The 12,496-nt window shown below is 35.6% G+C and overlaps 1 protein-coding gene across 1 annotated transcript in view; it reads left to right on the top strand.

The window, feature by feature from the left end:
- LOC107708585 (parathyroid hormone/parathyroid hormone-related peptide receptor-like) overlaps positions 1 to 12,111 on the top strand; it is a 23,168-nt gene extending 11,057 nt beyond the window's left edge. The window contains exons 5-12 of the mRNA XM_016512849.1: positions 5,032 to 5,250; positions 7,583 to 7,736; positions 8,453 to 8,513; positions 8,973 to 9,039; positions 9,318 to 9,412; positions 10,158 to 10,299; positions 10,398 to 10,439; positions 11,431 to 12,111. Of these exons, the coding sequence (XP_016368335.1) occupies positions 5,032 to 5,250; positions 7,583 to 7,736; positions 8,453 to 8,513; positions 8,973 to 9,039; positions 9,318 to 9,412; positions 10,158 to 10,299; positions 10,398 to 10,439; positions 11,431 to 11,784 (1,134 nt within the window). The 3' untranslated portion in view covers positions 11,785 to 12,111. The remainder of the gene's footprint in view (positions 1 to 5,031; positions 5,251 to 7,582; positions 7,737 to 8,452; positions 8,514 to 8,972; positions 9,040 to 9,317; positions 9,413 to 10,157; positions 10,300 to 10,397; positions 10,440 to 11,430) is intronic.
- The last annotated feature ends 385 nt before the right edge of the window (positions 12,112 to 12,496 follow it).

The raw sequence follows: 12,496 nt of genomic DNA, 5'->3' as shown, positions 1-12,496 counted from the left end.
TACTTATTTGTGGTTATAACTTTTATGAGTATGATTATTTATAACACGCAATAAACACCATGTTAAATCCACTTCATTTATAATGGATTATACGTTTCATATCTTGACATTATTTATTTAAGATCTACAATATCTTACTGATATTACTATAAATATAGTTAAAATCAAATGTGCCGTATTACACATTCATCTGATCAGATATCTGATCTTATGGCTGTTTAAGAAAAAAAAATTTATTTTTTATTTTTATTATTATTGTTGTTGTTGTTAGTTATAAGTGGTCTTTGTCTGCTTTAAGTAAAGTAATAAGTTAACAATGGAAAGATATGAGACTTATAATACATTATAACTATGGGAATTATAATCCATTGTGAGTTAAGTGGATGCATTGTGTTCATTGTGTATTATAAATCATCATAATCTTAAAACAAGCTATAACCACAAATAAGTAAATAGTATAATGCATTAAAACTGTTGATTACTCATGAGATGATACAACATATTATAAGGTTTTTTTTTATAATGCATTATGCATTCATTATAATGCCTTAAGAATACTCTTATAATGTATTATAAATACGGGCTTCATAAAAAGTGTTACCGAAGTTTTTAATGGTTATCCAGAGTTAATAATTCTCACTTTAGATTAGTCCATGGAAAATACTACATTAAAAACGATAAAATTTATTACAAGCTAATTGCATTAATACTGAGTACTATATATAATATTACAAATGTTAAAAATGTAATCGGCAGAAAATTGTCCAGTGACAATAATTACATAAATATGTAAATACTGAATGCAGTGCTGGGTAGGTTATTTACCAATTGTAGTCTGCTCCTGATTACAAATTACATGATAAAAATTGTCGTCAGTAATGTAATTTAGATTACTCATTTTAGGTCATGTATTCTGACTACTTTTGGATTACTTTTAGATTACTTAAACCTTAACTTGTTTAAAGATTTGAATAACTTGACATTATTTATTGTCGTTGAACGCAAAAGTATGAATGGGATTAGTGTTATAAAAAAATAAAATCATGAAATGCTTTAAAGATTACATTACTTCAGGGTTTAAAAGTAAGTGTAATCTGATTATGAGCATTTAAAATGTAATGTAATCTAATTACAAGTACTACATTTCTGATTACATAATACAATGTAATCAGTTACTACCCAGCACTGACTGTTTGTGTTTGTGTCTATGCAAACGTAAGTGATTGTGTGTTACATAAAATACATTCAGATACTCATGAGATCACGTTGTTATAGTTAAGACACAATGAGTACGCTAATAAAACAATTATTGATTAGTAAGCTTAACATTAATCATTTGTAAATTACAGTGACAGTGAATGAAGAACTATGAATGTTTTCCAAATGAACTGCATCAAATGAATGTTTCTCTAATAGTTCTCCCAGCATGTGTACTGGCCCTTTTTCAGTATGAAGACATATGAGTGCATTTATTACTTTTGCGTTCAGTCGTTCCATTTTCATTACTAATTAATGCAAAGAGGTTCCCGTCGTTATTTATCCAGTGGGCTTATTCAAATAAAGGGTCGGGTCGTGTGCGGAACGAGCTGCTGACAGGTACCAGATTAGCTTGACTCGGCTCCAGTGCTCCGTGTTCTTAAGAGCCAGCTCATTGCCTGGGCACCAGGAAATGCAGGTCAGGAAAATGACTTTAATAAGGGCTCGTTTGGGCTGTTGCTGATCCACTGCCAGCGTTTCCATGCTCTGCGCTCACAGTGTCAGTAGTATGGTCTCAGGTGCATGTGCTCCAGGACATCAGTCATGCGGCACGGTGACTCTCAAACATTAGCTCCAGTGTTTGAGGCACGCTTCGGGACGCCGGCTCTACACGGATCAGCTCTCCTGAGCTTCCCGATCAATAGTTCCCAATGGGACGGTGGTTAAACAGCAGTTAGTCTAATGACGAGGAGGCAAGTGATTCCCACACAGCTGCTCTAAACCTCTCCAGAGGAGAGAGCGGAATAACAAAAATAAACCCGAAAGGTTTCATATTTTAACGTGCTTGGCTGCAGAAGAGACCAAACTGAACACCTGAACTGTGCATTTTCAGAGTATTAGTAAGAAATAACTCAGATTTTTCTCTGAATTAACAAAAATAGGAATGGATACTGATCACAAAAGAAAATGACAATTGTATGGCTCAGTTTATTGTTAGGATGACAAAAGGGTTTAAATGTTACATTTTTAGCCTCTGTGATCTCTCGTCAATGTCAAAATGATTAGAATGGCCAATCAAATTAAAGTAGGCGGGGTTTACGGTTCACAGAAGCAGAGCGTGAATTCCAGTGCAAAGCATCAGTTTTAAGGTTGAAAGAATCTGAGGTAAGATGGAAGTAGTGAAACATTTCATATTTGACAACTGTATTATGATAGAAATGTTAAACAACTGACAGTAATAGCCAGTGATATTTTCTTTTTACTCAAATTTCGAATTTCGAATCGACATTTTGAATTGAAAATAATTCCTAAATAAATGTGACGAGACAAGAAACGTTTTGCATTTTCTACACACTGGGCATACAAATAAGAGTTAATGTGTGCATATTTTTTAAAAATATTATTTGCAAATTTCCAACTAGAATTAGACCTATAATTTCCTTCACCTTTCTATTTCTTTGTATTTTATAAAACAAATTTGACCTGGTTATGGCCTTGGTTGACTGTTTTATATATATATATATATATATATATATATATATCCCTAATTTGAAACCACCTTTTCTTAATGTAATTTCTCCTAGAACTTTCTGTAACACTTTACATTGGGGAACATATATTCACTATTAGTTGAGAATTTCCCCTCAGTTAACTCATAATCTGCTGATTATTGATAGTAAATAAGGTAGAAGTAGTTGTAGTTATGTTTAGCTATTGGGTAGGGTTAAGGGATCTAGAATATGATGATGCAGAATAAGGCATTAATATGTGCTTTATAAGTACTAATAAACAGCCAATATGCTAGTAATATGCATGATAATAAGAAACTAGTTAACACTGACTAATGTTTCCTAATGTAAAGTGTTACCCAACCAGCTAACTGCACTCTAGTACAGGGTTCTCACAGCTGTGGAAAATCTAGAAAAATCATTGCATTTCAAATATGTTTTCCAGGCCTGGAAAAGTCATGGAAACAAAATATTAAAAAAAAGTTTTTCTGAGCGTGACAAAAAATATTTTTTATAAATCAATATGCAGTCATCTAGGGCTCTCTTTATGTCAGATTTTCACTGCACAATTATCGTGACCAAAATAATTTATAATAATGATATCACAGTATCACAAAAAAAAAAAAACCAGCAACAATAACAACAACAAAAAAAAACACCATGATATCTAAGCTTAACAGCACATCTAAGACCTCATTGAAACATTTAGGGCAAGCAAACTAAACTGCAACGTATGCCACCCACACACTACATTATTTAGCCATGATTTTCCTCTCACTGACAGTAATAGACACTGCCATCAAAAGCACAAAATCAGATGCTAAACGGTGCTTGTTCACGTGAGTGACGAATGCTATGAATTATAAAAGCCGTTATCTGAGAGAAGATTATTCACAATGACGGTTGTTTAGTATGAAAAGAGCAGCATTCAAATGACTTTGTCTTATTGGTAAAGTCTTAAAGTCTTATTGGTAGTATTACATGCTTTTGCACTTACTGCTGATCTGCACTTCCTGTTTACAATATTGATTGTTTACAATATTGTCATATCTGTAGTATTAACATGAAAAGAATATGTAAATATCATGGTTATCATCAATTCAGGTATATTTCGACAACTAGCAACCCCTCAGAACACTCAGTAAATCATACCAACAATCATAATAATAAGGACAATTAATTTTGATTCCATGTTAACTTTAAAATATCACACAGTTTGTGGTGATTGTCTGGTGTTGGACCCACAATTATTACTGACCAGGTTCTGAAACCATTTTTGAAATTGTACTCTTATAGCACAAATTGATCTGTCATTCTCATGAGTTGATCTTGTTTGCTATTGATTGCTATCTGTGTTGAATGAAGGGGGCATTTTAGTGCAGACATTTAGGTGGCTGTAATCTTTTAGTTGACATCAATACAGTATCCTTTTGAGACAAAAGTTCCCTATGACATTAGCTCCGATGTCTAATGTGATCATATGAATAAACATACAGTATGCATTTGATTCTAGCACACATATGATTTTATACGTTAGCATAAACACTGAAACATACAGGATGGATATGTTGGCAGCATCTAAAACGCAAACTTTTTTACACATCTGAAGAAATGTACAAATGTTTATGAGTCATTTTAGGTTCATTGAATACTGAATTGAGTTGAAAATATCCATACAATAGTATATTACAACTAAAATATTTGTCACATATTTACGTTTATTATTAGTTAACTATGCATTAAATTATAACGTTTTTATATTATTGGTATAGATTTAGGTAGAGGTGGGTGAAGGGCAAACTATCTATATAATATAACTATACAAATATATTTATAATATAGGGATTTGTGTAGATTTTTACCTATTGACAGCTGTAATGTAAATATCACTTCTGGCTGCAACGTCATTTCTTTCAGAGGACTGCAACAAATCTGGAGGAGCTTTTACTTAATAGACTTGCTCCGGTCAAACTAGTTTGAGAGAGTGTAGACAAACCTTAAGGGAATTTGGGTAACACATGCTTGCAATTTTGTTTTTATAGCTTACTTTTTGAGCCCTACATTTTCAACATTTGTGCTTTCTGAACATTTTAAATCCAAATAATGTGTTACAGTCAGCGGCAGACTCATCTGGCTCTAATTAAGATGAGTATTGTTCTTCTAGCCTCTGTGAAAGGGCATTGGAGAGCAGCTAAACACACACACACACACACACACTCACACAGCTCCAAGTATCTGCTATTGCACGGTACTAATCTGCAACATTGTGGTCTGTTCATGTACCTTGATACCTCACACTATTCACAACTAATTACCCCTGTTTGACCTCATTTCTCTTTTGTATCTTTTATGTTTCAGGCGACTACACTGCACCAGAAACTACATCCACATGCACCTGTTTGTATCGTTCATGCTGAGGGCCATTAGTATATTTGTGAAAGACGTGGTGTTGTACTCGGGTGCCGCGCTGCAGGAAATGGAGCGCATCACTGTGGAGGATCTCAAATCCATCACAGAAGCCCCTCCTGCCAACAAAACCAAGTTTGTAAGTGCAGCACACATACAATCATATCTAACAGTGAAGTCCATAGCAGAGAAATCCCACACTGTGTTGTTGCCATAGTAGTAGTTTGGGAGCATCGCTATCTTCTGAAGCCATTTGTTGTTGACTTGCCACTAAGATGCTCCTGTAATTTCCACATGTATGCGTAACCAGGAAACAGGGTTTTCAGTTAAGCTTAATGTGGATTAAATTAATTTCCTTTTTAATTAAACATTATAATTAAGACTATTATAGTAACTATGGTAGTTACTCATACCCAGTAACAGGAAGGATTATGGATATTCTAATTTGTCATGAATATGGGTCCCAAGTCATATCCAGAGACCAGGATATAATAAATATTTGAGGGTATGCCCTTTTGACTTGGACCAGTAACCGGCAGCCGCCCAGATCCCTTTCGATTGAGGTTCACTCTGCATTGCGTCAGTAGCTGGCGCTATAGGGAACACCATTTTCCAAAAATTCTGATGCCTTATTGAATCACACCAGTGTCTCACACTGGCCAATGGCATTGGAATGTGCCAAATATTTGAATAAATGTTTTAATGCCGTCTTGCACATCACTGATCAAAAGTCGTAGTTAATAGTGAGAACTGGTCCCCAAACTAAAGTGTGACCATTAAATGTTTTAATACTTTTACCTTGATATTTGCACCCTATCTCTCTATGTTGTGTCAGCTGAAAATGTTGCACCACGAGCCTTAGAGAAATGACATTTCACCCCATCTTTATACTTGTATATGGCTGTGATGTGTATGTGACAATAAAGTTCTCTTGAATCTTGAATGTAAAGTGGTGCCAATGCCATATCCTCAGAATCTTTCTCATTCAGATGTAGACTGAGGACTGGACACCTTAACTAAAGTGTGACCAAAACTCATAACATTAATTTTCTGTCATGTGTGAGAACCACAACATTTTGGTTCCCCGTGTGAGGCCTATTGCAGCACTTTCCCCACAGGGAATGGGTGAAGTCTGCACACTGAACTGCCTCGACAATTATCTGTTGATGGCCTAATGAGAGGTGACACCGTGCAAAAACACAGACCTTTCTTAAGGACTGTTTCGTTGCCTTATGTTGTGCTTATTGGGCACCAGTGATCTGATGTTGCTTTATATAATATTAATGAGCACTAGTGAAAGATTAATCATGCAGATGAGCTGGTGCACATCATCAGTGATGTATCCTGCGGACATTGGGTGTTTCGGGTTGTTCAACATCATATTCCCTCGCCTAGACGACCCGGCCGGAGTTTATCAGACCCAGGCCTGCGTCCCAGCAGCATTTGCCCACGGTTCTGCCTTCTTAATCCAAAGCCACCTAGTGGCTTTCTCTGTGGCTTCGGTCGCAGATCTGATAGCCTTTCTCTTTGCCTTCCCAGTGATGCCTAGTAGTGTAAACCTTTTGCAGAGTGGCTGCCCTAAAAAATCCTCTGCAGCCCACCTCCAGAGGCTCACAACGAGTTTGCCAGCCCTGCCTCCTGCACTCTTCAACTAGCTCCTGGTGCTTGGCAGGCTTCCTTTCATTGGGAAGCCACCACTGTTAACTGTATATAAAGATGCCGGCATTGCTGTAGTCCATGTTATAATTGATGTGCACCAGTAATGCTGCTGCAATTCTGCTTATACTATAATATTATGACGAGTGGCCGGCTGATTAACCACTGATGCTTGTGCAACTTCTGTATGGTGTTGGCAGTGGCCACCACCTCAATGTTTCATGTAAAATATTCTTCCAAGACACCACTCTGTGAGCTGGGTCAGTTCTACACAGATAATGCAGCGTGATGATCATATGATCAGCTATCGATGCAATGAACCAAAATCAAAAAAGAAAGTCTCTGGTTACTCTCGTAACCTCACTTCCCAGAGATGAGGGAATGAGACATTACATTTGCTGTCTGTGTTACTGTACTCGAGTAGAGCTCACCAGTTATTCCTCAATCAAAAGATTCTGAGGATTTGGCGTTTGGTGCCACTTTATATAGGCTGAGAGCTGCCTCCATGTGGCGTGCTTGAATGCCGTTGGTCATTGTAAGACACTGGCGTGATTCAACAAGACTTTTTTGGAAAAAGGTAGTTTTCCATAGCTCTGGCTACTGACGCCATATCTTGTTTCCTCATCTCAGAGGCAACCACTTACATTATCTTCCAAAGCTTGTTTTAAATTGTCCTTGTATATAAACTACAAATGTCGATTTTTGAGGGGGAGTCAAGTTACATATAGCTTGTAACTCAAAACCAAATGAAGGTGAAATTGGAACACATGCTTCTAATCAATATGTGCTGAATCGATTTTACTTTACCCTTTAAGATTGGATGCAAGGTGGCTGTCACTCTCTTCTTGTACTTCTTGGCGACTAATTATTACTGGATTCTGGTGGAAGGCCTGTACCTGCACAGCCTTATCTTCATGACCTTCTTCTCAGACAGGAAGTACCTTTGGGGCTTTACTCTGATTGGCTGGGGTGAGTAAACAATCTTCTTCATGTAGACTCATGTCCAAAACACAACACTAGGACATAATTATTCGGCTTCTGGCTACAGACACCAAATCATCCAAAATATTTAATCAGTGCTTCTAATGGACATCTTCTCCAGTTAATTTAAATTAGCTGTCAATTTGTATATCAAACAGATTTTTAATTTTACTCTTGAACAATGGCAAGAGTTACTTTGAGGTATTGCTAATTGTTTCCAGTGCAGCACAGTGACATGTGCTATATCTCTTAGAGACAACAGCAAATGTGTCTGCATTTGTGGATATAATTTGGACTCCACGGCTCCTGCATTGTACACACTGTGCGGAAAAGTTGTACATGCACAGCGCATACAATGTGGATGCTGTGAAGCTAAACCACTTCTCTGTTGCTTAAACCAGTGTTGCAGAGCCAGGGCTCAACTGTAGGATTTTTTTGTTGTTGTTGTTTGTTGTGTTTTTTTCTGCTGGGCCAGTACTTCAGGTTTATATATAAATGCTTTGCCAGCATTTTCACCACCACCACAAAACAAACAAACAAATAAAATAAAAAAATGTTTAATTAATTTATTATTATTATTATTTGCAATACAAGAACAAATAAACTAATACAATTATGTATTAGTTTATTCATTTAAAAAGCACTGAGGTTCTTCTGTATGTAGCAATTTGAAAGTAAAGGTCACTAAAGGTTTCATTAAACAGGTGTTCCTGCAATGTTTGTAACCATCTGGGCCAGCGTGAGAGCCACTCTTGCTGACACTGAGTAAGTGTTTGTGCTTCACACTGTTTGCCAATATTGCCATGTGTGCATTTATACAGGAATGCAATATTAATTCAGCCTGCGGAACAAATAAAATATTCTCTAAATGGTAAATAATGTATGCACATGCAGGATGTTTTGCAAAAGACTCTAGAAATAAAATACAGTATCTTTGTATACTGTCTATTAAATATGGTGAGAGCCACTCTTGCTGACACTGAGTAAGTGTTTGTGCTTCACACTGTTTGCCAATATTGCCATGTGTGCATTTATACAGGAATGCAATATTAATTCAGCCTGCGGAACAAATAAAATATTCTCTAAATGGTAAATAATGTATGCACATGCAGGATGTTTTGCAAAAGACTCTAGAAATAAAACACAGTATCTTTGTATACTATCTATTAAATATTAATAGGATGTCTGGATTGAGCTTTCTCTCATCTGGTTTATGATCTACAGGTGCTGGGATTTAAGCGCAGGAAACCTGAAATGGATTGTGCAGATCCCTATTTTGACAGCAATTGTTGTAAGTTTACATAAATAAAAATAGACAGAATTATTTAGATAAAAAGTTTAGTATAAATACATTCAAGTGTGTACACATTTGACTGTTAGTTCTGTTGAGCTTCATATGATTCATTCATGTGTCTCAAGTAAATTGCAAATATTATATTTATTTGTCTGCCAGTTCCATGAATGTGAATACATTGTAAGAATAATTTGTTAATGCAGTTAGGTCATGTGTCTATTAGATATGTCTTAATTATGACGCATTAATAAGTGCATATACTTTTTTCCCCAAAGGTAAATTTTTTGTTGTTCCTCAATATAATCAGAGTCTTGGCAACAAAGCTTAGAGAAACAAATGCAGGAAGATGTGACACCAGACAACAGTATAGGTAAGATTTTGTGTGTGTGTGTGTGTGTGTGTGTGTGTGCGTGCGTGTGTGTGCGTGTGTGTTTTTGAAAGAAGATTCTTATGTTAATCATGGCTGCATTTATTTGATCAAAACTACAGTAAAAAAACAGAATTTTGTGAAATATTATTATAATAACTGATTTCTATTTTAATATATGAAAAAATGTAATTTTAAATATATTTTCAATCATATATATACAGTATATATATATATATATATATATATATTAGTGCTGTTAAAATAAATCCAAAATAAAAGTGTTTGTTTAGATATATGTGGTGTGTGTACTGTGTGTATTTATTATGTATATATAAATACACATGCATTTTTTTGTAAAGCTGCTTTGAAACAATGTGTATTATGAAAAGCACTATACAAAATATATATTTACATTCATATATAATTTATATTATATATAAATATTATATATATAAACAAAACACATTTTTCTTAAATATATACATGCATGTGTGTATCTTTCTAATTTGCTGATTTGCTGAAGTTGAAACCACACTGGGTTTTTTTTGCACCTTTATTTGAAACATTATAAATTGCTATACTGTTATTTCTGATTGATTTAATGAATCCTTACTGAATAAAAGTGTCAATTACTTAAAAAAAAAAAATAGATAAAAAACTGACTCCAAACTTTTGAACAGTATTGAATATTTAAATATAGTTCGGTTCTTTATCTCTTTTTGTTATCTTTTTCTTTATGCCACAGAAAGCTGTTGAAATCGACGCTGGTCCTCATGCCGTTGTTTGGGGTTCACTACATTGTGTTCATGGCAATGCCCTATACAGAAGTGTCTGGGGTGCCGTGGCAAATCCAGATGCATTATGAAATGCTCTTTAACTCATTCCAGGTAATATTTCTAAAAAGATGTAGACAATTAAGATTGTGCATAGACACCAAAGTATGTTGCTATAACTTGTATCTTTATATTCATGCTCTATTTTCCAGGGATTCTTTGTTGCAATTATATATTGCTTCTGCAATGGAGAGGTAAGAATTAACTTTTATACTCTGTCGCTTCTGTGTCCTAAAACTTTGGCAGATAATTGGTTATATCACAAAATTTTCAGATTTACTGCTTTAATCGTTTCATTTAATTAGCATATATTCTCTTAACCAACCCCCAACCCATAACATAACGTTGGTAACCCTCTTGAAATATTTTATTTGTCCATTGTTAGATTGTTATTTCTACATCATTTTAATATTACAATTAATTGGTATGTGTACAAAATTTTCATAAGTTAAGTATTATAAAGTATTAAAAATATATACAATTATTCTTAGTTCATGTTAACTATTGTGTTAATGAATATGCAACTATATTGCAGTGTTACTGATACATTAAATAAAGTAATCATACAAAATTTGACCTTACAATATCATGCACTTTCCCAACTAATCCTAAACTAACTTTTCTTCACTGAATATTATATTTGACCTTTTTGGTTCTCTTTCTCTGGCTCATGGTGTATTCGCTGGTGATATAAGTGCATTGTTGTTAATAGCTATATTTATTTATTAGGAGCATTTGTTTGATCAATGGCACACAAGAGGGGTTTTGAGGCACTCCTCCCTTATTTATGTACATACTTGTGCAGTTGAACGGTTGTATAAAAGCAAAATCTGTTATTATCTGTGGCTGAATCGTGTGATTTTGTCCATATAAATATTGCAGTTCATTGTACTCTAGTGTGCTGTTGTCACGAACATTAATGAGAATTAATGGGTTGATTTAAATGACTGTGAAGCAGCAGTAATTTTCTCAATATTTAGATTTTTTTTGCACCCTCAGATTCCAGATTTTCAAATAGTTGTATCTCGACCAAATAATGTGCTATCCTAACAAACCATACATCAATGGAAAGCTATTTATTCAGCTTTCAGATGATGTATAAATCTCAATTTCCCAAAATTGACACTTAAGACCGTTAATGTTGTGGTCCAGGGTCACATATATTCTAATTTGATCACTCGTTAGGTCCAAGCAGAAATCAAGAAGTCATGGAGTAGGAGGACTCTCGCTCTGGACTTCAAGAGAAAAGCCCGGAGTGGCAGTAACACGTATAGCTATGGACCCATGGTGTCTCACACCAGCGTCACTAACGTGACCGCACGGGGCCCTCTGGCCCTGCACCTCACCACCCGCCTGGGGCCCGTCTCCCTCAACGGCCACCGGAACCTTCCGGGATACGTGAAGAACGGCTCGGTCTCTGAGAACTCCATCCCGTCCTCGGGTCAGGAGCTCCATATACAAGAGGAAGAACCTTCGAAGAACGTCCAGGTGGAAAAAACCATCCCGGTGGTGGAGGAGGAAAGAGAAACAGTCATGTGACTTTACAAACCTTAATAAAGACAATGAAAAATGTCGAAGGATTAGACAATCCTTTGTTTCTCAGGATTTCCTCACAATTTGGGTTGTGGGACCATCTCAGATGTACAGTTGGAGACGCGGTGACTGACCTAATGGACCAGATATGATCCGTGTCTTTTAAATGCCATCATCATCATCATCATCTTCATCTTCACCAGCAGCATTCGGAGGATGACAACACATTTTGGTTTTAAAAATTGTGGTCAACACATTGTGAACATACAACGCCGGTGCTTTCATGTTGTCAGATCACCTCCTTAGATGAAGAACGGTGAGTTTGCTTCAGGATCAAGTTATATGAAATATATGGCACTGTGGGCCGTCAATTGTAAATAAGATACTCATGATATATATAAAATGTTTTTAATATAATGTTATTTACAGATGCAACTGCCAGTAGGGACACTCTTTGTGTTATGATAGCAGGTTTTTGTTCGTAGAATGTGATATTTCTGTCTATTTGAGCGACTGTCTCGTTTATCCACGTGTTTATTCAGTAGATTTGCCAAATCTTGCCAGACTATCTTTTTTCTTCATGAGTCTGACAGTGAAACAAAAGTGAATTCCCTCTGAATCTGTGTGGATTTATACAGTACAAGCTTGCATTATTGCCAGTAGTGAAACATCAAAGCATATTGTTATTAGGGCAAACGCATACTATTATTATTTAGAT

This window comes from Sinocyclocheilus rhinocerous, unplaced genomic scaffold (genome assembly GCF_001515625.1).
Source record: "Sinocyclocheilus rhinocerous isolate Xijiao unplaced genomic scaffold, SAMN03320098_v1.1 scaffold25, whole genome shotgun sequence".
In the NCBI taxonomy this organism is placed as follows: Eukaryota; Metazoa; Chordata; class Actinopteri; order Cypriniformes; family Cyprinidae; genus Sinocyclocheilus; species Sinocyclocheilus rhinocerous.
The sequence above is the reverse complement of the archived record's forward strand: the minus strand, read 5'-3'. Positions and strand labels throughout refer to the sequence as shown.